This window comes from Oppia nitens, unplaced genomic scaffold (genome assembly GCF_028296485.1).
Source record: "Oppia nitens isolate AA-2021 unplaced genomic scaffold, nextdenovo-longstitch-racon4-pilon3 scaffold4_pilon_pilon_pilon, whole genome shotgun sequence".
NCBI classification, from domain to species: Eukaryota; Metazoa; Arthropoda; class Arachnida; order Sarcoptiformes; family Oppiidae; genus Oppia; species Oppia nitens.
The window spans coordinates 735,705-761,931 of record NW_026533232.1 but is presented as its reverse complement, the minus strand read 5'-3'; the positions used below and the strand labels follow the sequence as shown (position 1 = coordinate 761,931).

The following is a 26,227-nucleotide window of genomic DNA, read 5'->3' as shown; positions in this document are numbered from 1 at the left end:
TAGACTTTTATTGAAATGCGAATATTTTTGTATTTAAAAATACAGTATTATATTATTTATAGTCATAAAAAACAAACAGTTTTATTATTTCATATGAAAATAATGTAAAGTAAAGTCATTGACAAACAAACAAAAAATGCTATTAGTTTTAATGATTATAATTTACTTAATTATTTAGTACTATTAATTTTATTTGCAAATAATGTCTATTAATTTAATGAGTAATATTAAAATTTAAAAAAAATCATGTTTTTAACATAAATATAATATACAATAGTATACGTTATGTTGTATATGTGTTAATAAAACTACATTAAACTGAATTAGTTTTCTTTAAAAATACAATAAAAATTACAATAACAACAAAATTAAATGTTAATCATTGAGAATTGCAAAAAATTATTTTTCAAAAAAAGTCAAATAAATAATTTTACTGTAAATAAATGTTGACATAAAAGTACACAAACTTATTATATATTATAGTCTATTTTTTAGGGGGGAGGGAAATGATATGCAAACTATGCAAATGGCTTAATGAGCAAAAATTTTATTTAAATAAAATAAATTACTGTTAAACATGAAACCACATTAATATTAAGATTAACATATTTTTATATATATTAAAAACAAACACACAGTAGTACTGTATAATGTTATATAGTGTAGTATATAAAGTAATTATATTAATGATATTTTTCATAAAAATATTATATACAAATATAATAAATAAATCAATTTTTTAACAGTGACAATGAAAATCATATGTAACCTTGAATTTATTAGGTAAAGAATATTCTGTAAAATATTTTTTAGATTATTTATATTATATTAATACTATATATATATATATATATATATATATATATATATATAGTATATTATTGTTATATTTATTTGTTCAAAAATTATATATTAATGTTTTTATGTAGTTTGTAATAAAAATTTATAAATAATTGATTGTAATAATAATAGTAATATTCATATTTTATTTTCTAGAAATTAAACCAACAAATTATTAGATTATAATCTTTAATGTATAAATATTTTAGATATATCTGATCTGAAATAGTTAATACATAAAAAAATAGATATTAATATTATTAGATAATTATATAATAAATTTTTAACAACAAAAAAACTTATTAAAATTTTAAATCTATGATTAAATCTAAAAAAATAAATGGTTATTATTAATAATAAATAATAAAATAGTTATATTTTTGTTTTAATAATTTTTGTTAACAACAACAACAATGTTAACAAATCCAGTACTACTTGAATCTCAGATGACCCGCAAACGGGTCGTCTCGCGGACCAAATGGGGTGCCGGTCTGACCGGTATCGGCGGTATCCTAACACTGGGATTGCCATTGTTTTTGTCGTCAGTCATCAAAAGCCAGCTCTATATGAGCTCAGGCTTTAGTCCGGTGCGTACGGTACTGGATGGCGAGGTACCGGTGCCCATCTATTTGAAAATCTATGTGTTTAGCATACAAAACGAGGAAGACTTTCGCAACGGTGGCAAAGCCAGACTCAAAGAGATGGGACCGTATGTCTACCGGTAATGTTATTATTATTATTATTTTAATTAAATTATTTTTAATTTTGCATACCTGTCCCTTTATAGTTTTTTTGGGGGGGTGGGGTGAGGGTGGCGGTAATGATCAGTTATGTATACAAATCTAAACAGTAATTACTTAAGAAAGTTATCAGTTTATTAATTTATATAAATAAAAGTTAAATCTATAATTTTGTATATCTGTATAATTAGAGAAAATAGTTGTATATGATTTAATAGAAATATATTATTAATGAATTATTATTATTTTTTTTTAAATAAATATCTGATTATTATTAATATTCAATATTATGTTTACAACAATTTTATACAAAAAAAAAACAACAACAAAAATAAATTTTTAGTACAAAGTTAAAGTGACCTTTTCATGATGTGTTTTTCATATTTATTATTAATATTTTTGTTTTTAATTAGTAAATAATACATTGTTTTACAATAATATACTACAGTACTAATAATAATATACAATATTGACAATATTTTAGTGTTAACTATAGTTTTTTTTAAATGTTATCAAAAAATAAATAAATAATACAATAATTCATATATTAAATTTGCTTATATTTACATTAAAACAAACTAATTTACATATACAGTACTATAATAATTTAAATAATGAGATAATTATAAATTATAAATTTTAATTTTGTAGTATTAGACCCCACATCGACATAATGGGTTGGGGCGACAACGATGAAACAATGATACTGTCGCTGACCACCCGTTTCGAGTTTGACCCGAGTCGGTCATCTGGATCGCAACGTGACAAAATCACCATGGTCAATTTGCCTATCTATGTATGTATAATGTATAATGATAACTTTTTTTTAAATTATATAAATAAATTTTGTTGATATTTTTTTAAATTTTACTTATTTTGTTTTTTGTTTGTTTGTTTTGGACAGTCGATGGGCGGTTTAGTACGAAATATGTTACGCCGATATCCGCTATCATTTTTTTCGGTACCAATGGCCGTCGGTTTTCTCAATCTGATAACATTAACGCACGGCGAAGGCCTAATCAAACGTATGACTGTCGGCGAGTTTGTCGGTGGCTATCCGTTCAGTCTATTGGAAACGGTAGACGTATTGACCCAACCATTGAAATGGATGGGCGTTGAACTACCTGATTATTTGGACGCCCTAAACCAACGTTTCGGTCTCTTACATTTGGCCAACAATACGCCGATAGAGCCGCTAGAGTTTGAAACAGGTATCGGCAATACTACACTATTTAAATACCGGGGCTTCAATAACAAATGGTTTCAATATACTATACAGTATGTATTATACACTATAAGCTATTTCAATTAATTGTTGTTGTTGTTGTTGTTGTTGTTGATCTCCCGTTCCCCCATATATTTATCACATTTTTTGTGGATCTATAATGTTGTGTATGTTTTTTTCAATTTTTTTTAATTTGCACAAAAAAAACTTTTTTTATAAAAGATTGGTTGACTTTTTCTATGACCCAAAATGTCGTGTCTATAACTCGACCCGCGGTATGGCTATACCGGGTCATGAGTTTGGCCCGGGAACGGATACATCGGATAAGATCTATGCGTTTGAGGGTAATGTATGCAAGTAGGTGTCTAACCTGTTTTTATCACTATTTATTATTATTATTTAACCATTTCCTATACATGACTACTACATACATGAATAATTAATGGATTTTCCAGTTATTATTATCGTTTATTACAATCTATTAAGTACTGTATATACTGTATATAGCATAGTTAAATCAATAAGTATTTAATTTAAAGCCAGAAAAATTGTTTTATTTTATATCTAATAAAAAAATATTAAAATAATTTAGTAGTAAAACAATTTTACAGTATTATTGATATTATTAATCAAAAAAAAATTATTATTAGTATAAATAATTTTTTAAAAATTAGTAATTATTATACTAATATCTATTGATGCTATTTTAATTAATATTTTTTTATATATATTTATATAGATTAAAATATGCCAAATATTCTGGGTACGGTATGTCATGGGGTGTACCAACGTGGCGGTTTCAGTTGCCCAGGGAAATGTTTTCGGCTCCCGACACCAACCGATATGATAAATGTTTTTGCTCGACACCCGACCAGCCCGACCTGTGCGACGGTCTATTTGATTTGGGTCCCTGTGCACTGGGCGCACCAGTAGCCCTGACCTATCCGCACTTTTTGTATGCCAGCGATAACATCAAACGTAACGTCGATGGCTTGCATCCCGATCCCGACAAACACCAGTCCTATTTGGATGTTCATCCCGTAAGTGTGTTGTCTATCTAATTAAAATTAATTATTATTTGTTTGTTTTTTTTGGTGAAAATATTTGTTTTAAAAATTATTTTCATTACGGGAACTACTACTAGTCGGTAGGCCTACCGATCAATGGTGTAATCCGACTTCAGGTTAACCTATTGATGGAACCGTTGACTTTATTGGCGTAATTATTAATAATAATAATAATAATAATTTTTTAGATAATATAGATTAAAATCATAATTTTTTGTTTGTTTTATTATAAATAAAAAACAGTGGTTTTAGTGGTATCCGTGAGGCTGTACTGCCATACATATGGATTGAACAGGTATTATATTTACCGTATTTACCGATTTTGATATAAATATTTTTAATTAATTAAACAAACAAACAAATAATTGTCAAATAAATAGGAAATAGACTTACCGGGATTTTTAGGTGCATTACCGGCTGCCGGTCTATATCCATTGATGGCCATCGATTATGGTTCATATCTGGCAATGCTCGGTGGACTGGCACTACTAGGTTATACCGGTGCCGATGCTGTACGCAAACGTAAACTGGTCAGTGTTTTTCAATAGGATTATTATATTTTATACAAGACTAATCATTTTTGTTGTTGTTGTTATCGTTGATGATGATAGCTATTCCCGTCGCAGGCATCACTACAACAACAACAACAAACACCATCATCACAACCTCCACGTCCACCACCACCACCACCACAACAATCACCAAACACTGAAATCAAGAACCGTTACCCATTGTCGTCACCGACACAACAACAACCGAAGACCATTAGTGGACAATTGGCTCAAAACGGAAATGGCTTATCAAACAATAACAATGATTATAATCAGCCGCCGGCCTATTCGCCCAGTGCCCAAAAATATCAAATCAGACGATCGCATTTCGGTACGCAAACATCACCGCTCAACGACCCGCGGCCGCCATCTCTTTCCGCTGCGGCGGCGGCCACCGCTGCTAATTCCTATAGACCCGCAACTGCTGACCGACTGGAAGCTAACTATACACCTCCCGGTTCCGTAGATCACATGGATATCAATAATAATAATAATAATAATAATTAATTTTTTAGCAATCAATCGATCAATCAATTAAATAGTAATTTATAATTAAACAATTAGTTTATGTAAAATAAATATTTAAAAAAAAAATTATATGTAAACTATCATAAATTACAGATACATAGAGAGACAGTAAATAGTAATATATTAAATAATTTATTTATATTTTAATTCACTAATATATTATATATTTTTAAAAAAAACTATTAATAATATTCTGCATTGACTAACAAATACATGTATTTAATAATAATAATAATAATTTAATGACAAAATAGTAATTATATATAAAAAAATAAGTTAATGTTTTTATTTCAAATTATAAATTATAATAAACTTATACAATAAATATTTTGTGAAACAATTATGTTAAAACTACAGTATTATTAGATCAGTAAATACTTATAAAACAAAAAAGTATTTTTTAATTAATTTATTAAATATGAAAAAAAATTAAACAAATAATATTGAATAGATTACAACAATAACAAAACAAACAAAATATATAAATAATTGGGGTTTTTATAGAAAAAAAATAATAAATACTATAATTAAATTTGAAATTATAAAAAACAAAAATAAATTGTAATTTAAAAAAATACTACTAATAGTGATAATAATGACTTATCCATTAATTATGGATATTATTATTTAATTAATACTACTATTCCTACTATTAAAGTCCTACTTTTAAACCAAAACAGCCGGCGTTTCAATCTGTTTGGTCATTACTACACCGGTATTAGGTTTGCCAGAGTTGTGGCCCTCGTTTATGGTCATGAAAAAATTGGGCGTCAAATCTATGGCCCGATACAAGTCGTCCATCGATTGTACTCTAATGCCATTCAGATGTGTGATAATATCAAATTGTCTGCAATTTAATTTTGAAATGACAACAAACAGTTAGTTATTTAGTGAGAGGACAGTTGTGTGTGTGTGTGTGTGTGTGTGTGTGTGTGTGTGTAGGCATGTATACTCTAAATATCTACTACTACTACTACTATTACTACTACTACTACAACAACAACAACGGTACTTACTGGACATTGACATTAGGCTGTCCCTGCTGTGTGTTACGTATAACACTGGTAATCATAATACCGGAATAGTCGACCAGCCGATCGTTTGGTACACCCAGATCTAAGTACCGCTGTCTGTCGTTGTGGTCGTACCAACTGGTGATCAGACCGTATGTTTTGAACATATTTTTCGTATATTCTTCGATAAATCCTGTACCGGAATAGAGAGAGAGAGAGAGAGAGAGAGAGAGAGAGAGAGAGAGAGAGAGAGAGAGAGAGAGAGAGAGAGAGTTAATTATTATAGAAATACAATGCAATCAAATTGTATGATTAGCTTGTTTGTATGGATGGGGGTGGGATGGTATGGGTGTGTGAGTACACTTACTTTTCAAATAGATATGCAATAGACACATTGCAACATTCTGTGGATAGACATACTGATTGAAACCTATCACTTTGCCATCGGTATCGATGACGGCACCGCCCGCCCGTGTACTGTAGGCCGAGTGCTGTACATACTGCCAGCTAGGGTTGGCTTTCGGTGCCATATCGTTGATGGTGCGTACAGTATTGATAATGCCTTCGCTAACATTGGGAAAGTAGCCGTAACCGGCCTGCAGTGTATCGACCACATAGATTTGGTCGCCGGCCCGCAAATCTTTAGTAGACAATCGGCCCATAATGTTTGGAAAATCGTTACGCTGTTCGGGACCCTGTATTTTGATGGCACACAAATTATTGGTAGTATCCCTGTAGACTACCCGACCCTCTAATTCGCTGCCGTCCCATAAGCTAACGATTACGATATTGCATTTTTCCATCTCATTGTTGGCGGTAACAATCAGTCCCGATTCGGTAACAATAGTACCCAATGCTACCATTGGTGCGTAGCCGTCGTAGTCGTCGGGAAACGAATCCATATCGCAGTGCAATGGCCACAGTTTGAGGCCGACAAACGGTGCAAACCATTTGCCGTAAAACGGTTGGTCACCATTATCAATGCTACCGCTATCACTGTCACTACTACCGTCACCGCTGCCGCCACTACCGCCACTGCCTATGCCGCCACTACCGCCACTACCGCCACTACCGCCACTACCGCCACTACCGCCACTACCGCCACTGCCTATGCCGCCACTACCACTACCGCCACTACCGCCACTGCCACTGCCGCCACTACCAGCACCCGGTGGGCTTCCGTTAGCCAACAGTGCACTTCTCAATAGAAACTCGGATGACAGTGGTGATGGTTGCTGTTGGTGGTGGCCAACAGTTGTCCATAATCTTAGTGGCGATGATAATGACGAGGACAACGACGATGAAGAGCACTGTTGTCTGGATTTGTGTCCAGTTTGTTGTTGCCGTTGTCGCAGCCAATAGTTTGTTGAGCCAAACGTTGTGGCCAACAATAGACAACAATATCTACCGGTACTAACGATAAACATATATTATTATAATTAAATCAATAATATAATAGTATATACCTATTGCTGACTCTAAGTGATGCAAAATGAGACATTGATTGACAAAATTACAGTACAAACACACAGTTAGATAATTGTTTAAATACAGTATTATATGTATTTAGCTAACAAACAAACAGTTGAATCAAAAAACAACAACAAAAAATATTTTAATTTCAATTGTATTATAATATTATATCCAATATTAATAATCAGAATAGATATCCAGCAAAAATAATAATAATAATAATAACTGTCAAAATATAAATAATTGTGAAATCAATTTTCACTTTTTTTGAACAAACAAACAGACAAATTCAATTAGAGTTTTCAATTGAATGTTAACAATATATTATGTAATATACATACAAATTCACGCATTTAGTTATTCAATAAAATATTGTTTTATACTTTATTAACTAAGTTTCGGGGAAAAAAACGGGGGATAATAATGTGTTTATTGAAATAATATAAACTATCGCGAGATTTAATTATTTAAATAATAAATTATATATAGAATTGTTAGTTAAAATATGTTTTCATCAAATGTGTTGAATGATGGGGACTCCTAAATACGTGCATCGTTTTTAATATTGTTTGCACGTGCAGTACAACAGTAATGTATTAAATATATTATTATATGTGCGCGTGAAATAACTTTAATTTTATTTATTTGATTTTAAGTTGTTATAGACTAATATCTATTATATTTTTTTTATAGTTATTTTCCATTATCTACTATTCCATCCATCCCTTACCTGATCCCTCATAAAAACCAACCCACCCCACCCCACACAAACACCACCTAACCTCACACCCCACCCTTATATTTTTGTAATTAATACTGATTATAGATTATATATTCATAGTATTAATCAATAAATAAATAAATAAAATAAAATATATTGTTTATATAATAATAATATGTTTATTTAATTAATAATATATAATAATGTTTATACAATAATAATAATTATTATTTGGAAAAAATACAATTAATTTATAAACTATTTTTATGAAATTATGAATTTAATAAAATTTAATAATATATAAAAAAATATAATAATAAATAAATATTTGTTTTTTTTAAAATCAATTGTAAATTTAAATATTTGATAGATTTTTTTTATAAAAAAAATATGATAGTAAGCAAATGATGGCACCGGTAGTTATAATGATATGGTGTTCCTAAAAAAATTTTAGTAATTCATTTTTTTGGTTTTTTTTTTGGTACTGCTGTTGTTGGCTGTAGTCACCGCCGGTGTTTACGGGCGGCTGGACTGATTTTGGCCGATGGCTTAGGCGATTGTTTTGGCGTTTTTATGGCCTCCGCTACCGCTGCCGCCGAGTCCTTGTGTTTGTTATCACCAGATTTGGACCTTCTTCTCGAAATCAAACACACCAGACAACAGACTACTGCCAACACTACGACAATGACAACGATGACAATCCATAGCCATACCACACGGCCATCACTGTCATCGTCTTTACTATCAGCTACCGATTGCGTGTGACCATCAGTTTTGTCATTACTACTGTTACTTAATTCAGTCGACATTGATGTTGTAGTAGTAGTTGGACAGTCGACCGGATTATCAATCCTTAAGAAGTCTTTATGTATGTCTCGTTTGTCGTCCCGTTTCCTAACTGTTACATAACCATTGGCATCGACTGTCTTCGTATCGATAGTATAGACCAGATAATAGTCTTTGAAAAAGACATACAATTCGAAGCTATTGATTGTAAACATACTGTAGACCTGTTCATCAGTTTGTAGCCAATCCTTTACGGGTATCCATGGCTTACCGGTTCCTTTGCCGTCAATATGATCGGTACATATATAGCTACAGTCGACCATTGCCAGCCTATCGCCCATCAAAAAGTACAGATAAAGATTGTTGACGGCAAACATTGCGTTCACTGGTCGGCCACTTGTCCACTGGATATCGGCTTTCGATATACAATGCTCTTGGCTATAGTTTTGTAGTTTGCTGATTGTCCATCCGCCGCCCATAGCCTCCATGGGCAACAAACGGTGCATCCCATTAGCCAATCTAACTGTCCATATCCGATGTTCGTTAACATTAATACCGTTTCCGTTCGTTGTCTGTTGCGATTTATGACACGTAGTCTGTGCGTCAACATAGACGGCCGCATCGACAGCGGGCATCTCCGGCGGTAGTGGTTTGGCCGCGCTATCGCTAACACCATTGGGAAACGTGCATTCAGTTTGACGGAATGTATTGCATGTGAAATACCAATAGTGGGAACCGCTTGATATCCAAAACATTTTCTGTACGTCTGCATAGGCTATGGCATCGATGGTCGCCTGTTTGCACAATAGATTGTATGTCTCATCGGCGGCGGCGACGGCGGCACCGGTGTTATACATGTCTATAACGATGACCATCGATACTATCATCAATGCCAATGATGTCTTCATTGAATACACAGATAATACAGGTGCAGATATTATGCAGTACTGGATCTATATATATATTGGTTGAACGGTTTGTTATTTTTTGTTGGTTAAGAAATACAATCAATCAGTTTTCTATAAGTTAACTATAATTTTTTTTTTAAATTTCAATTATACGTTAAGTATTTTTTTCAATTTCTATTTAATTTTATTTAATTATTTTTAATAAAATGTTTATAATCGCGTGCTTCGACACCACTTGTTTTTTGTTTGTATGCAAAATATAATTATTACTATTATTAAACAAAAATATTTTGAAAAGATATATACAGTATATAAAGATTTTGTTTTAAAAAAAATATCGATTTATTATCGGCCAGTCCTTGAAGTGTATGTCTATATAAAAGTCTTGAACTAAATGTCCACTGATTATCATTTGATGGCAACAATAAAGTCTTTAGATGATCTTCAATACATTATTATCATATATTTTCAATAACAATAATAAATAATATATATATATATATATTGTATATAACTCGCACTTCAATTAAATGTATTATATAAATATTTATAACAACATTATTATAATAATAAATTGTTGACTTTTTTTTATATATTTATTCTGTTATTAATACACGCGAGTTATTTCAAATGATATAATAATAATAATTTAAAAAATTTTATATAGATTTTAATGTTAAGTATGAATAAACTAATAGCACTGATATGTAATAAAAGGTATGGTTTTTTAAAATTATTATTAGTTTAAGGAAAAATTATTATTATTATTATTATTACAGGAGCTCACAATTTGTCACATTTATTGCCGCCTATCATGTGTTAGACGATAGCCGACAATCATCTCGTAATCATCGATATCATAGTAACCACTGGTGGTCACCGTCGCCGTCGACATACCGTTACCCGGCAGCAGCAGTAGCCTATAGAAAGCCAATGAGATGGGCTCTAATGCAAAACAACAACAACAGCTTGAATATCAACGATTTGGTCAAACAGTGTCAACCATTTATCGTAACGGTATGTCAAACAAGTCAGTTAGACAGTTGGATAATCACTGGCCAGAGCACTGGTGTTATTGTCGACAATATCCAGGGTTTGATTGTGACCAACAATCACTGTGTTATGGGTTCGGATATTATGCGCATTTACTTTCATCAGCCGCCAGACAGCCAACTAACCTATGATCAAGTGTTTGTCGATCATCCAAAACACGATGTCATCAAAGATATTGTTGGCCATGTAGTCTATACGGAACCCTATCGTGATCTGGCACTCATACAGTTGCCTCCAGTCAGACCCGGAGTGTTAGTCCAGGCTCTGTTCGACACGAACTGCGAATCGGGTGATCCAATCCTGACGATTGCTACCTATACGGATCGGGTGGAAGCAGTCGACGGTCTTATAGTTGATCCGCAAGTTCCCGAAATTTGTCAGCAATTTTTTATGTACAGTACTGGTGTCACTCAAAACGATAGTGTCTGCCAACACACCGGGTTCTGTAGAGGAGGCTATTCGGGCAGTCCAATGGTTAACGCCAATGGCCATGTAGTGGCCATTCACAATGTCGGTACACCCAACTCATCGTGTAGTGGTACGGGATTGAATGCCAAAGCTGTTTTGGGTATGTCTGGGTGTAAATGGTTTGGTTGGTTAGTTGATTAGTTAAATGTGAAAATAAAAATTGTTTTTTGTTTTCGTGTGTTTGTGTGTGTGTTTAGATTTTATAGCTAAAGGCAAACAGTTTATGGCCACAAATAGACAGTTAGCTAATACGGAAAGGGAACAGTCATATAGTAATAGATATCATAAAAAACTATTGGGACTCATATTGGAAGGCAATGTTATCAGAGAATATTCTATGGCATCACAGGAAGTCAGGTATGTTCTCTACCACTACCGTCACCATCACTATCACAAACATATACATGTTTTTTAATTTTGTTTAAGTATTTTTTCATTAATTTTTTGTATTAATTTTTATTTGTATTTTTAAAAGAAATAATTTGTCTATCGGTGACACAATTCAGGCCATCAATGGTAACCCGTGTACAACATTTGTAGCATTTGTAGACCAACTTCAAGCAGTACCCGATAATCAAACGGTTACGCTAACCGTTTTACGAAATGGTTTGGACCCACCTATAGAAGTTCAGGTCACACCAGTTGTCATTAATAGGTTTACTCTTTAAATATTTATACATAATTTATATACCGTACAGTATATTATAAATGCCATCAAATATAATATTCATAATTACTTATAGTTATTAACAATTATTTAATGTTTTATAATTTGTATTTTATTAATAAATTTCTATTAAATTTTTCATATATTATCATGTATTTTATGAAAAATATTAACACAAAAAAAACAAATAAATAATTGTAATTTAATTAATATTTTTTAAAAAATAAGTTTCAAATTATTTTTTTAGTTCAAACAAACAGACAAACAAAAAAAGTGATAAAATAGTATTTTTTATTTAAATATTATTTATTATTTTCTATACAATTATATAAATGTTATAAATGAAATTAGTTTTTAAAATTAATAAAACTATAAAAATTAAACCAAATTTTTATTAAGATTGGCCACTCTGTTCAATATCAGTGAATTTTGTGGATCGGCTACAATGGGTTCGTTGACATTGATGGTCATTGACGGGTGATAGTCCAGTGCCCGATACAGATCATCTAACGATTGGACGCGTATATGATTAATATGTGTTATAATATCGTATCGTTTTACCAAATATAGGTCCGAAACTCTGATTAAATACAGTATTACAATAGATTATTTATATACCGTTATACAAATAATTAAATGCAATTTAGATAGTTTGGGAATAGGGGGTGGAAATGGGGTTTGTCTAAACAGTTGTCACTAATCACTAATACATACACTGGTAACTCAATCAATAGCCAGGCCTCTAGTTCGCCAACAACATTGACAATCATAATACCGCTATAGTTGGCCAGTCTATCGACAGGTATACCCAGATTGTTGTAATACTGTTGATTTGTGTGGTCATACCAGCAAATTACAAAACCATAGGATCTCATTGCAAAGTCAATGGTTTGGTTAGCAAAATCTAATTTTATAACAAACAAAACAAAAATACAATTAATTCAAAAAAAAAATTATATATAACAAACAAAACAAAAAAAAGAGTTTACAATCGATATAATATCTATCCAAACACAGGGAATAGTTTGCTTCGACAATATTGGTGGTTAGGCCTACAAGATTGCCATCACTGTCGACAACTGGACAGCCAGGACTGTTGGCATAGGCATTGTATTGTAGATAATTGATATCAGTGTTTGTGCCGTTAAGAGAGACTTGAATCGGCCGAACGGCTGCGACAATACCTTCGCAAACCTGCCGATTCTGGCCAATACCGTCCGATTTAGATGACGTGTCCACTGTATAGACAACCGAACCGATTGTATCCATTGGTAATTGTGTCCATCGATCGGATATGTTTGGCCACTTTGTATTCGGATCAGAATTTTGGATTTTCAGTGCACACAGATTCAGATACCTATCCCTGTAGACTATCTGTGCCTCTACTTCCTGGCCATTCGACATACAGACCATTGTTTTATTGGTTATATCCAAATCCATATTAGTAGTAATTATCAAACCGCTGTCATTGTAGATAATACCCGAACACTTAAAGAAAGTACATTTATAATTGGCCGGTTGGTTGTTGGCATCGGTATGCAATGGTAACGGTCTAATGCTGACAAACGGTGCAAACCAGTCGCCGGTAGTAGCAAACGGCTCCGACTCGCTATTAGATAGTAGTGTGTGTCTCAGTAGTCCCGATTTCGGTGATTCAATGGTTGGCCATAATCTTAACGGTAACCAAAATAACGATAAGCAATGTTGTCTAATATTATGTCCAGTTTGTTGTTGTTGTTGTCGTTGTTGAAGCCAACCGTTTATAGAGCCAACCGTTGATGTTGTTATTGTTGTTGTCAATAATAATAAGCAATATCTACCAGTGCCCATACATACATACATACATATAAATTATTTAAAGTATTTATTGTTTAATTTAAATTTATTTTCATATATCAAATACCTTTTAATGAATACAAATGAAGTAAAACAAGACATTTATTACAATTAGATATACAACTTATACAAGAAAATTATTTATTTATTTTTTTTTTAACTATTGAGTTATAAATATTGTCGTAAACTTGTTTTAATATACTATATTAACAATTATAATTAATATCTAAATTCTGTCAAAATGTATTAAATATGATATAAAAATATTATTAATATAATAAAGTGTTGACTAATTAGTAATTTAAAAAAAACTAAATTAATATTATTAGAAATACACGCGAGTTATTATAATTAATTAATAATAACAATAGATATTTTTTTATTATAGAAATAAAACATTTAAATAGATTTATTAATTAGATTTTACTGTTAAAACTATGTATAAACTAATAGGACTGGTATTTAATAAAAGGTAAGGTTTTTAGTCAATTTTATTATACAAATATTTATTATTATTATAGGAGCTCACAATTGGTCGCATTTATTACCGCGTATCGTGTGTTTTACAATAGCTGGCAGTCATCGGATAATCATCGATATCATAGTAGCCACTGGTGGTCGACAAACAGTTACCCGACAGCAGCAGTAGCCTATAGAAAACCAATGAGATGGGCTCTAATGCAAAACAACAACTACAACAGCTTGAATACTAACGATCTGGTCAAACAGTGTCAACCATTTATCGTAACGGTATGTCAAACAAGTCAATTGGACAGTTGGATAAACACTGACCAAAGTACTGGTGTTATTGTCGACAATGTTGAGGGTTTGATTGTGACCAACAATCATTGTGTGTTGGGATCGGATATTATACGTATTTACGTACATCAGCCGCCAGACAGACCACTAACCTATGATCAAGTGTTTGTCGATCATCCACGACATGATGTCGTCGAAGATATTGTTGGCCGAGTAGTCTATACGGAACCCTATCGTGCACTGGCTCTCATACAATTGCCACCAATCAAACCGGGTGTGTTAGCCCAGGCTGTGTTTGACACGGACTGCGAACCGGGCGATCCAGTCCTGACGATTGCTGCCTATACGGATCGAGTGGAAACCGTCGACGGCGTTATAGTTGATCCGCAAATTCCAGAAATCTGTAGCAGATTTTTTATGTCCAGTAGCGGTGTCTGTCCAACCGATAGTTTTGGCCAGCACACCGGGTTCTGTAGAATAGTCTATTCGGGTAGTCCAGTGGTCAAAACAGCCAATGGCCAAGTAGTGGCCATTCACAATGTCGGTTCACAGAACTCATCGTCTGATAGTATAGGACTAAAAGCCAAAGCTGTTTTAGGTAAGTCATATACACTCTAGGATATACTGTAGGTGTAAATGGTTTGTTTGGTTAAAATAATGAATGTGAAAACTAAATACTCCTATTATTATTGTTGTTGTGATTTTGTATTTAGATTTTATAGCTAAAGGCAAACAGTTTATGGCCACAAATAGACAGTTAGCTAATACGGAAAGGGAACAGTCATATAGTAATAGATATCATAAAAAACTATTGGGACTCATATTGGAAGGCAATGTTATCAGAGAATATTCTATGGCATCACATGAAGTCAGGTATGTCCTCCACCACTACCGTCACCATTACTAACACATACATAACTTAATGTTTTTAATTTTGTTTGAGTATTTTTATCATTAATTATATTAATTGTTATTTTTAAAAGAAACAATTTGTCTATCGGTGACACAATTCAGGCCATCAATGGTAACCCGTGTACAACATATGTAGCATTTGTAGACCAACTTCAAGCAGTACCCGATAATCAAACGGTTACGCTAACCGTTTTACGAAATGGTTTGGACCCACCTATAGAAGTTCAGGTCACACCAGTTGTCATTAATAGGTTTACTCTTTAAATGTCTACACATTTATTAATATATAAATTTCATAAAATATAATTATTAATATTAGTATTATAATGTTACAACAATTATTTGCTGTTATTATAAATATTGAATCCAATTTTTTTCATAACTATTAATATTATATTATTTTTTGTAATCTTAAATATTTTATGTTTATTATCAGTATTTGATTAATAATTTTTTTTCCTAAAATAATTGTAATTTTATGAATATAATAAATTTTATTGGAAAAAATAGTATAAAATTGGAATTATATTTTTATTTAAATATTAATATTAGTTGTTATTTTTGTTGTTGTATACAATTATATAAATTCTAAAAAAATAAATTTGTTATAATAATTTTTTAGGAAAAATAATAAAACTTAAACTTAAACTAAATATTTGTCCAGATAGGCAACTTTGGTTAATACCCGTGAATTTTGTGGATCGGCTAGAATGGGTTCGTTGACATTGATGGTCATTGACGGGTGATAGTCCAGTGCCCGATACAGATCATCTAACGATTGAACACGTATATGATTAATATGTGTAATAATATCGTATTGTTGTACCAAATATAGGGCCGAATTTCTGAATTATACAGTTTTAATAGATTATTAGATATCGACAAAATAATTAGTTAGTGGTTAGTGGTGTTGGGATGAATGGATGGATAAACATAGTTTAAAATCATTATACATACGCTGGTAAGGTATTCAACTGCCAGCCCTCGAGTTCACCGACAACGTTAACAATCATAATACCGCTATAGTTGGCCAGTCTATCGACAGGTATACCCAGATTGTTGTAATACTGTTGATTTGTGTGGTCATACCAGCAAATTACAAAACCATAGGATCTCATTTCAAAGTCAATGGTTTGGTTAGCAAAATCTGGTTTCAACAAACAAACAAACAGACAAAATAAAATACACACAAAAAACAAATGTTAAATACAATTAATTCAACAAAAATATATATCAAAAAAATTAGTTTACAATCAATGTAAGTTCTATTCAAACACAGGGAACAGTTTGGTTCGGCCATATTGGTGGTTAGGCCTACAAGATTGCCATCACTGTCGACAACTGGACAACCAGAACTGTAGGCATAGGCAGTGTATTGTAAATAATTGATATCAATGTTTCCGCCGTTGAGCAGTATTGGAATCGGCCGAACGGCAGCAACAATACCTTCGGTCACCTGTCGATTCTGGCCAATACCGTCCGATTTAGACGACGTGTCTACTGTATAGACAACTGTGCCGACTGTTTCCATCGGTAATTGTGTCCATCGATTGGATATGTTTGGCCACTTTGTATTCGGATCGGAATTTTGGATTTTCAGTGCACACAGATTCAGATTGCTATCCCTGTAGACTATCTCTGCCTCTACTTCCTGGCCATTTGACATACAAACCATTGTTTTATTAGTTATTTCCAGATTAGTATTAGCAGTGATTATCAAACCGCTTTCATTGTAGATAATGCCCGAACACTTAAAGAATGTACACTTATAATTGGCCGGTTGGTTGTTGGCATCGGTATGCAGTGGTAGGGGTCTAATGGTTACAAACGGTGCAAACCAGTCGCCGGTAGTAGCAAACGGCTCGGGATCGCCATTGGCCAGTAGTGCATCACGGAGTAGTACCACCGCTTTCGGCGATTCAATGGTTGACCATAATCTCAATGGTGACGACAACAACGATAAACACTGATGTCTGGATTTGTGTCCAGTTTGTTGTTGGTGTTGTTGTTGTCGTTGATGCCAATAGTTTGCTGCGCCAACCGTTGCCAATAATAATGAACAATATCTACCGGAGCCCACACACACACACACACATAAATATTATATAATCTAAAGTATTTATTGTTTTATTTATCTATTTTTTTTATAAAAAAAAATATCTCAAATACCTTTTGCTGATTACCAATGATGAAGTAAAACAAGACATTTATTACTACACAGTTATACAGTTTTTTTTGTCTAATAAAATATACGGATTTATATATATATACAGTATATATGTTTATCACATCACACATAATACTAATTATATCAGAAATTAATTAATTCAAATAATACTATTCACGTGTATTCACTCGTGTATTATAGCAACTATTAGAGCGCGCGTGAGTTATACTATAATTGACTAATAATTGTTACTAAAAAAACATAATTCAAATTCCAATCAAACGGAAGAATTACAACAAAAAAACAAAAAATTCAGTTTATTTTTTTGTGGTTAGTTTTCCATCAAAAACAGACCAACCATTTGTTACCACAAAAAGAAGTAGAAGAAGAAGAAGGAGAAGACAAAAGACATTTATATTATATACAACAACTACTACTATCACCACTACTTGAAAGCCACTGAAAAGAGGAGATACAGTAGATAGAGATAGACATCACAGGACACAGATCTCAACCTTAACCACTCCATCACAGACATACATACACACCAGACAAATGGGTTGTTGTGGATCAAAGCCAGAGGAAGAACAGCCACCGCCAGAGGAACAGCCGGCCCCGGCCAGTGAAGAGAAGCCGGCGTCGCAGACACAGGAATCGGCGTCGGCTACCGGCAGCAAAGTGGGCGAAGAAGGCGTCGACAGCAAAGTATTGGGTGCGCCAACCGGTTCGGCTGTCGGCTCAAAAGCCGGTTCGGGTACCGGCTCGAAAACGGGCAGCAAAGTCGGTTCGTCGGTGTCGGGTACAGGTGGCGCCGGATCGTCGGCTATGGGATCGTCGATATCAGGTACCGGATCGGCGCTGTCCAGCAGCGGCGGCAGCAGTGCTGTCGGTTCGTCGCTAAGTTCTTCGGGCGGTTCGTCCACATCGAAGGCCGGCGGCTCGCAGGCTGGCTCGTCGTTAGGGGGATCGTCGACCGGTTCGACACTGATATCGTCGCGTACCGGATCCAAGATCAAAGCCGGTTCAGAAACGGCGGCCAGCGGCTCAAAGACCGGCTCGCAGACCGGCTCGAAAACTGGATCACAGACCGGCGGCTCGAAGACTGGGTCACAGTTAGGCGCTTCGGGTTCGAAGGCCGCAGGTTCGCAGACCGCGGCCGCCGCTAGCGGTTCAAAGACTGGCGGTTCGCAGACCGGATCGAAGACCGGATCGAAAACTGGCGAAAAGCCTGGCAGCGCCACCGGTTCCAAGACTGGCGATACCGGCGGAAAACCGTCGTCGAAGACGGCGTCGGCCGACGAAAAGCCGCCGTCAAAGTCCGGTTCGAAGACTGATTCAAATGAAAAGACCGGTTCGAAGACTGGCAGCGGTTCCAAAACAGGCGCTTAAATTGTCAAAGAAAATGATGTCAAAAGACGAAGATTTAGAAGAAGAAGAAGAAGAGAACCACTGATTGAACAGAATATTTGTTTTTGTAATTTTGTTTTGTATATCTTCTCTTCATTTTCATCTGTTTTCTTCAAAATACAAATATTTTTTAATATTATAAATAAAATTATTTCTAAAAAAAAAAATTTCATTCAAATTATTATTTATTTTAGTTATTTTTGTGGTTATTATTTGATTTTTGTTTTGTTTTTTTCAAAATCCTAAGAAATTTGTTTAAATAAATATCAATCAAATTCTTTGTTATTTTTATTACATTTATTACTAAATTATTTAAACATTTTTGATGTTATTGTTATTTATTATGTTTGAAATAAAACATTGTTTTATATATTTTGAAATACACATACATTTAATATAAATTTATTTCAATTAAAAAACAAATAAATTATTTTTTTATTTGTCTGTCTGTCTGTCTGTTTATTTGTTTAATTGTGTACAACAACAAAAAATATCTGATAATATCAATGTTTATCTAATAATATAATAATTAGTGTATTGATTAATAATTTTTTATACTCTATTAAATAGTTGTTATAATAGTTGCTAAAAAACGTCAAATAGTTGTTAAAATAGTTATTGAAATAGTTATTTATTTTCTTATAAATATTTCAACTGATATATAATTCACTTGTTTTCAGCATATTTACAAAAATGATTTATATAAATAAACTAATTATTTCTATTGTTAAAAAAGTAATATGAGTTGATAACAGTTTACACATTTTATATAATTTATATAACTATTACTGTACTTTTTGTTTTTACATATATTTGAGCAATATTTTACAATTTAATGCTTATATTTTTCAAAATAAATGAAATAGTTATTTATAAGTTTTTATAGTTGCTAACCTAACAAATAGTTATTTATAGTTATAATAAAATTTCGGAAATAGCGTCCACTGGTCAACTTCGGTGGACATACTAAGTCCCAGTTATAAGCGTTAAGCCGACAAAATAATTTATTTAGTTGAAAATCAAGACACTAATAATAATAGTAGAAATAAATTTTTGTTTAAAAATTATTTTAATATACATAAAAATCAATACTTTTTCTAGAATATATGTAAAAAAAGTATATTTTATTTATTTATTTTTAATTAAGTATTATATTAATTTTAGTATTTATTTATATATATATGATATTTACAGATTCAATTTTAATTTATAAATTATGTTTAAATAATTGTTTTTTAAATATATAAACATTTTTATATTCAATATTATATTGATGTATTAATCAGCTATAATAATCATTATTACTATCAATGTGTTTGATATTTGCAATCTCTAGTGTACAATAAGTACTGGTATATACTATTAGATGATGTCGGCTACCGGTGCCCGTCAACGATGATGATGATGATAGCGATGGCGATGATGATGGCTGCTGTTGGCCGGGAAAGTCATATTCAAATTGGTCGACTTGTGAGCTATAGTTGATATCATAGCCCTGTCCTGATTTGCCAATTTCTATGCAAACTATAAATAATAATTTTAAAAAAAAATAAAATAATATTAGAAACAACTCAACAACAAATAATTATAAATAATATACAAATGTTAGTAATAGTGTATTAAAAAATAAAAATATATTAGTATTAAAATGAAATTAATTATTTATCATTGTTTGCATTTATAATTTCTAGTATTGTTATTATTATTATTATTTTGTTGTATTTATTTAAATTTCAAATTTCAAAAATAGCATCTAATTATTTACATTTACAGTACTATTACTATTATACAATCAAAAAATATCATTAATAATCAAAAAATTGAATCAATCAATGAAATCAGTCATTAATCAACAATAATATTTGGAGCCGATCTATCTTGTAAGCACCGTTTTTTAAATTATTTACACGCGCTATTGTTTCAATCATTTTAATTGTATTTCACGCGATATTTACACGTATTTTTATAATTAATAACTTAAATAAGTTTAAGCAAAAATAAGATCATTTTCTATTTAACTAACCTAACCTATTTACACAAACGTTAACTTAACCTAATCTATTGTATTAGTGTTCGCTCCGTTACCTAACCTGGTGTTCGGACCGCAACCTTAACCTAATTATAATGGTATTATACAAATGTATTATATGATTACTGTATAATAGTAATAGTATCAAAAGCGCGTGAAATATAATTAAAATGATTGAAACAATAGCGCGTGTAAATAATTTAAAAAACGGTGCTTACAACATAGATTTTAGCCTAATATATATATAAAATTTAATTTATATTATTTAAAAAAATTCAAATATTTATTGAACGTTAGGTTTTTTTAGAGTTAAATTTTGTTAACTTAAATATATTTCTAAAAATGTCTACAAATGATAACAAATATGATCGGACACAACAACAACAACAGGACAAACAGTCAATGAGTGGTTGGTCTGCAGTCAAACAAGTGGTCAAACGGTATACAACACGCAGTTACCGTTGGCCAGCATTTATGATCGGCGGGTCCATAGTGTTTGGTTTGTTTGGCAATCAAATTTATAAAGATTTGAATAGTTTTGAAACTCGTAATACCGGTGCCGATAACAAAACTAAATGATAAAACACATACACTATCCTATCATACTTGTCATATATATATATATATATATATATATAGAGGACCATATTTTTTAGGGAAAATTAGTTTTTTTAAATGTACATAAAAAATGCTATTATTAATAATAATAATATTATTATTATTATTTTGCTAATTAATACAAAATAGTGTAATTTACAACAACAACAAAAAGTTTTGAAAATTATTATAATAAACTCACAAACAAAAAAAAACATTTACTTAATATTGTATAAAATGTTATTATTATTATTATTACAGTTTAAGAATATACTGTTTGATCATAATTTATAAATTTAATTTTTTTAAACTAAAGTAAAAATTTGGTTATTATATTTTTAATTACTTACACGACATAACTGTGCGTTTAACGACAACACCAGTTAATGCATTTACGACAATATTGATGATATTTATTTTATATCTTAAAATCATCTTTTTATGGTATATTTATCAATAGATTTATAAAATTTATAAATCACACAACAATATTGTTTAAAAAACAGTAGATGATGATGATGATGAGGGACAGTTAGCCAAATATTATAACTAAATATATATAATATAATATAAACAAATACTGTAGTCTATTGTTTAACATACAAATAATAATTAATAAATAAATATAATTTTATAATTTAGTTTATGAATTGTTTAATTTATTAAAGGTATTTAAATAGATGAGATAACTCTAATAACTTACAAAAAATTAATTGTTTATTTTTCACATGACTTTACCACTAAATCAATATACTTGTAATATAATTGATTGCATTATAAGTTTCAATAGTTTTTTTTAAGTTTTTCATATGAATCCTAAGTCTATTATTAATAATAATAATAATTTATCATAATTTTTGATAAAAAACATTAGGAAATAAAAAAAAGTACTAAAAAATATTTCACTTATTTCTATTTAAAAAATTATTATACTTTTAAGTTATCAAATATTATTTATAATCAATTATGTTATTAAAGTCATTATAAAAGTTTTCTATTAATTAAATTATTAATTTTTAAAAAAAATAATACTTAAACTTCAAACTATAAAGCCATTTAATTTATATATTAATTAATTAATTGAAATATTTTGAAATATTTTAATCACACATTTATTAAGCTAATCAAATAATATAAGTTATAAAAATCAAAACTACTTAATAAATAAAATGATTTTGATAACAATATTTATTGATATTTATTATTACTAAATAAAAATTTTTGTTTGATAGCATTGAACTTGAAATATTAATGTTTAAATAATATACAGTTATAATTGACATTATCATCAAATTGATTGCTTATTTTTAGTGAAACTTCAATAGAAATATTATAATAATAAGAAATTAATTGAGAAATTAACGATAGGATTAAAAACAATATTTATTTATATATTTTTTAGATAAATAACAAAATGTTGAAACATTTATTTACAACTTTGTTTGACTTTAGTCAATGAGATTATAAATATATATCAATAAAATTAATCAAATATAGTTAACATAATTAACAGTATATTAATTTATCAAACAAATTAATATTTATTAATATTTAACTTAAAATTAAATAAAATAAACTAGAATTTTGTTAATAATATTAAATCTTTTAAAAAAATGTTAGCATAAAATACAATTAATTACTTTTTTTTTAAATATAGATTACTAAAAATAATTAAATAATAATAATTTTTAACAATTAATTGTAGTCTTTATAATTTATTTTTTACTAAATTATAATAATTTTTGAAAAAAAACAAAAATCACTAAAATTTTGAAGAAAAAAACAGCATTTAATTGTTAAGCAAATGGATTAAACAGAAAAAAACTTGATTTAAAAAACATTTACAAAATTATACATATTTTGATAAAAAAATATCAAAATATTAGTTTTAAAAAACAATTTATACACTAAGCTATGCCTCACCGAAAACGATCGCATCGTTGGTGGAAAAACCCGAACCCACATATCAAAGGTCGTACTGGCCATCAAAGAGGTCGACCTAATCTCAAATGGGGTCAAAACTTACCGGACGTACTTGAAGGCAATGCCGATGCCGACGTACAGGAGCTGACAGTACAGTTTAGGGCACAATTGCATGAATATAGACGACGACTATACGATTTGGACTATTCAACAGATCCCGAGTACCAACAACAACACCAGCACCGGTACTATGGCCTATGCAACGAACTGTCTGTACTACTCGATAGACATCTAACTGTGCTTAGCTCGACGGACGTCGGACGCCGTGCAGTACAAGAGTGTCAACAGTTGATCGCCGATATTGAAGGTCTGATGCCGGTCAACGATCGGCTGATACGACAGTGGAACTACCAGTTAGGTCTGGCCAAACAGTATCGGCAACAGGCTTTCCAGGCGTGTAGAGCCATCCGATCCGACTTTGATCGGCAACATTCGGTGTACATTAGTTATCCGAATGCACACTATTCGGTCGATTTGCCCGGTCTTGGAGGAGGACACGCCGAGGCCAACCCCGAAAATCCAGATGTCTATCGGGTGAAGTTCTATAAGCGCTATATCGTACAGCAGACAAACAATGGCCGAATCGATTGGTGCGGCTATATGGCTTTTCCGGCCGCTCCCGGCCACAGTCTAACATGTCCAGTGGATCAGCGATTGCATCTATGGTTTCGTCTAAAGAAACCTATCTATCGACTTCACGGTCAGGTTGTGTACGACAACCAGCAGATCTGGGTATACGCCAATCGGCAGCCGTACGCCGCCGCCGCAGCCGATCAACAACCGCCTAATCTTGAAACTGTACAACCGTCTGACGAAATGGTTCCCTACAACAACAATGGCTACCTACTAGCTGGCCAATCGGTTAAGTTTGTTGGCCAGAGTTTCTATGTAATGGCCGAAAGTACATTCCAACAGTTTCTGGCCAATCGTGACCAATTTATCGGGCGTTTTAGAACACTGGAGCGACACTGGCTGGACAAATGTAACGGTACGGATCTAGTTTGTAAACAATTGTGGGAACGATACGAACGGGAACAGTTGGGCAGCGAAGATGCACCATTGGCTCCGTTATACTACAATTATGACGAGGTATGGCAAAAGATTGAGGCCGAGTGTCGGGCGATTAAGAAAAGAATTGAAGAGGAAATCCTAAGCATATCGGATATTATTAAAAAGTATACACAACAGGGAGGGGATGGTGTTATCATACCGGATCGTATCGCTGCCGGTGCCGGTCAATAATTCATATATAAATAGTGTGTGTGTGTGTGTGTGTGTGTGTGTGTGTGTGTGTGTGTGTGTGTGTGTGTGTGTGTGTGTGTGTGTGTGTGTGTGTGTGTGTGTCTGTGTATTTAGAGACTGTATATACCGTATATTGATAGCAAATTAATATAAGTAATTATAAATATTGAATAGTTTTTTTGTAAGTTATTATTTGATAATAAGTCTACTAATTATTAAATATTATAGGTTTTTACTTGTTTACCCCCATCCCCTTATCCCCATCAAATATATATACTGTATATACTGTATAGAAACTACAGTACAATTAATTTTCTTTTAATTTGCTTTTTATTTCAATTTAAAGAAAATTAGATGACTGTATACTTTCGGAAAGGTAGCGAAACGGTATGTATAAGCCATGTGTGTGTATTGTAATTAACTGACATATAATTGATTTTTGACTTTTTTTTGATTAACAGTTTTTGATTTATTGAAAAATTTCAATAGAAAATACATAAATTATTGTTTAGGATTACTATTAATGTTTAGAATTCACTAAAAAACAATTAAACAGAAATATAGATAACGAAAAAATTGAAATTTTTAACAATTAATTGTTGTTTCTATAAAAACAAAACTAAAATTTTTTATGAAAATTATTTTAATTTTATTTAAGCAAAAAAAATCGTAAAATTTATTTTTAAAAGTTTTTTAAATTCTGACAACAAAAAAAATATGTAAATTATTTCATTGACAGAAATAAACCATCAATTCATACATCAATTCAAGCAATGCCTCACCGAAAACGATCGCATCGTTGGTGGAAAAATCCGAACCCACATATCAAAGGTCGAACTGGCCATCAAAGAGGTCGACCCAATCTCAAATGGGGTCGAAACTTACCGGACGTCGGCACTAAAGGCAATGTCGCTGCAGTACCAGTCGTACCGCAGCTGACTGTACCTGAGTTTCGGTCGCAATTGCATGACTATAGACGACGACTATACGATTTGGACTATTCAACTGATCCCCAGTACCAGCAACAACACGGGCACCAGTACTATGGTCTGTGCAACGAACTGTCCGTACTATTGGAACGACATCTGACAGAGTTTAGCTCAACCGATGACGGACGCCGTGCCGTACAAGAGTGTCAACGGCTGATCGCAGATATTGTCGATTTGATGACTCCGGACGATCAACTGTTGTTTAAATGGGAACAACAGTTGGTACGGGCCCAGCACTATCAGGAACAGGCACCCGAAGCATTCGA

General features: G+C 31.8%; 6 protein-coding genes across 7 annotated transcripts; 4 read left to right on the top strand and 2 right to left on the bottom strand.

Moving 5' to 3' along the window:
- The first annotated feature begins 1,253 nt into the window (after positions 1 to 1,253).
- LOC128959793 (scavenger receptor class B member 1-like) lies at positions 1,254 to 4,930 on the top strand. The gene is made up of 9 exons (XM_054305807.1): positions 1,254 to 1,549; positions 2,232 to 2,376; positions 2,485 to 2,858; positions 3,028 to 3,162; positions 3,545 to 3,845; positions 3,950 to 4,023; positions 4,116 to 4,167; positions 4,253 to 4,402; positions 4,484 to 4,930. Exons 1-9 carry the CDS (start codon positions 1,254 to 1,256, stop codon positions 4,928 to 4,930), a joined length of 1,974 nt encoding a protein of 657 aa, XP_054161782.1.
- A 668-nt stretch (positions 4,931 to 5,598) lies between these two features.
- Positions 5,599 to 7,531, bottom strand: LOC128959859 (serine protease HTRA4-like). Of its 2 annotated transcripts, none has more exons than XM_054305877.1 (4): positions 7,431 to 7,531; positions 6,332 to 7,377; positions 5,968 to 6,157; positions 5,599 to 5,798 (listed from the first exon to the last, which is right to left on the bottom strand). In XM_054305877.1, exons 1-4 carry the CDS (start codon positions 7,463 to 7,465, stop codon positions 5,618 to 5,620), a joined length of 1,452 nt encoding a protein of 483 aa, XP_054161852.1. In that variant the 5' UTR covers positions 7,466 to 7,531; the 3' UTR covers positions 5,599 to 5,617. The 2 variants fall into 2 exon arrangements, with proteins under 2 accessions (XP_054161852.1, XP_054161853.1); XM_054305878.1 differs by having other exon boundaries at positions 6,332 to 7,368.
- A 2,988-nt stretch (positions 7,532 to 10,519) lies between these two features.
- LOC128959941 (uncharacterized) lies at positions 10,520 to 12,061 on the top strand. The gene is made up of 4 exons (XM_054305980.1): positions 10,520 to 10,569; positions 10,632 to 11,473; positions 11,571 to 11,730; positions 11,849 to 12,061. Exons 1-4 carry the CDS (start codon positions 10,526 to 10,528, stop codon positions 12,039 to 12,041), a joined length of 1,239 nt encoding a protein of 412 aa, XP_054161955.1. The 5' UTR covers positions 10,520 to 10,525; the 3' UTR covers positions 12,042 to 12,061.
- Positions 12,062 to 14,293: 2,232 nt separating this feature from the next.
- LOC128959792 (uncharacterized) lies at positions 14,294 to 15,811 on the top strand. Its single transcript, XM_054305806.1, has 4 exons — positions 14,294 to 14,348; positions 14,398 to 15,233; positions 15,349 to 15,508; positions 15,619 to 15,811. Exons 1-4 carry the CDS (start codon positions 14,314 to 14,316, stop codon positions 15,809 to 15,811), a joined length of 1,224 nt encoding a protein of 407 aa, XP_054161781.1. The 5' UTR covers positions 14,294 to 14,313.
- A 379-nt stretch (positions 15,812 to 16,190) lies between these two features.
- Positions 16,191 to 17,794, bottom strand: LOC128959791 (uncharacterized). The gene is made up of 4 exons (XM_054305805.1): positions 17,717 to 17,794; positions 16,799 to 17,613; positions 16,505 to 16,694; positions 16,191 to 16,392 (listed from the first exon to the last, which is right to left on the bottom strand). Exons 1-4 carry the CDS (start codon positions 17,752 to 17,754, stop codon positions 16,191 to 16,193), a joined length of 1,245 nt encoding a protein of 414 aa, XP_054161780.1. The 5' UTR covers positions 17,755 to 17,794.
- A 419-nt stretch (positions 17,795 to 18,213) lies between these two features.
- Positions 18,214 to 19,274, top strand: LOC128959801 (uncharacterized protein DDB_G0282077-like). The gene has a single exon (XM_054305815.1). The coding sequence runs from the start codon at positions 18,270 to 18,272 to the stop codon at positions 19,101 to 19,103; it is 834 nt and encodes a 277-aa protein (XP_054161790.1). The 5' UTR covers positions 18,214 to 18,269; the 3' UTR covers positions 19,104 to 19,274.
- The last annotated feature ends 6,953 nt before the right edge of the window (positions 19,275 to 26,227 follow it).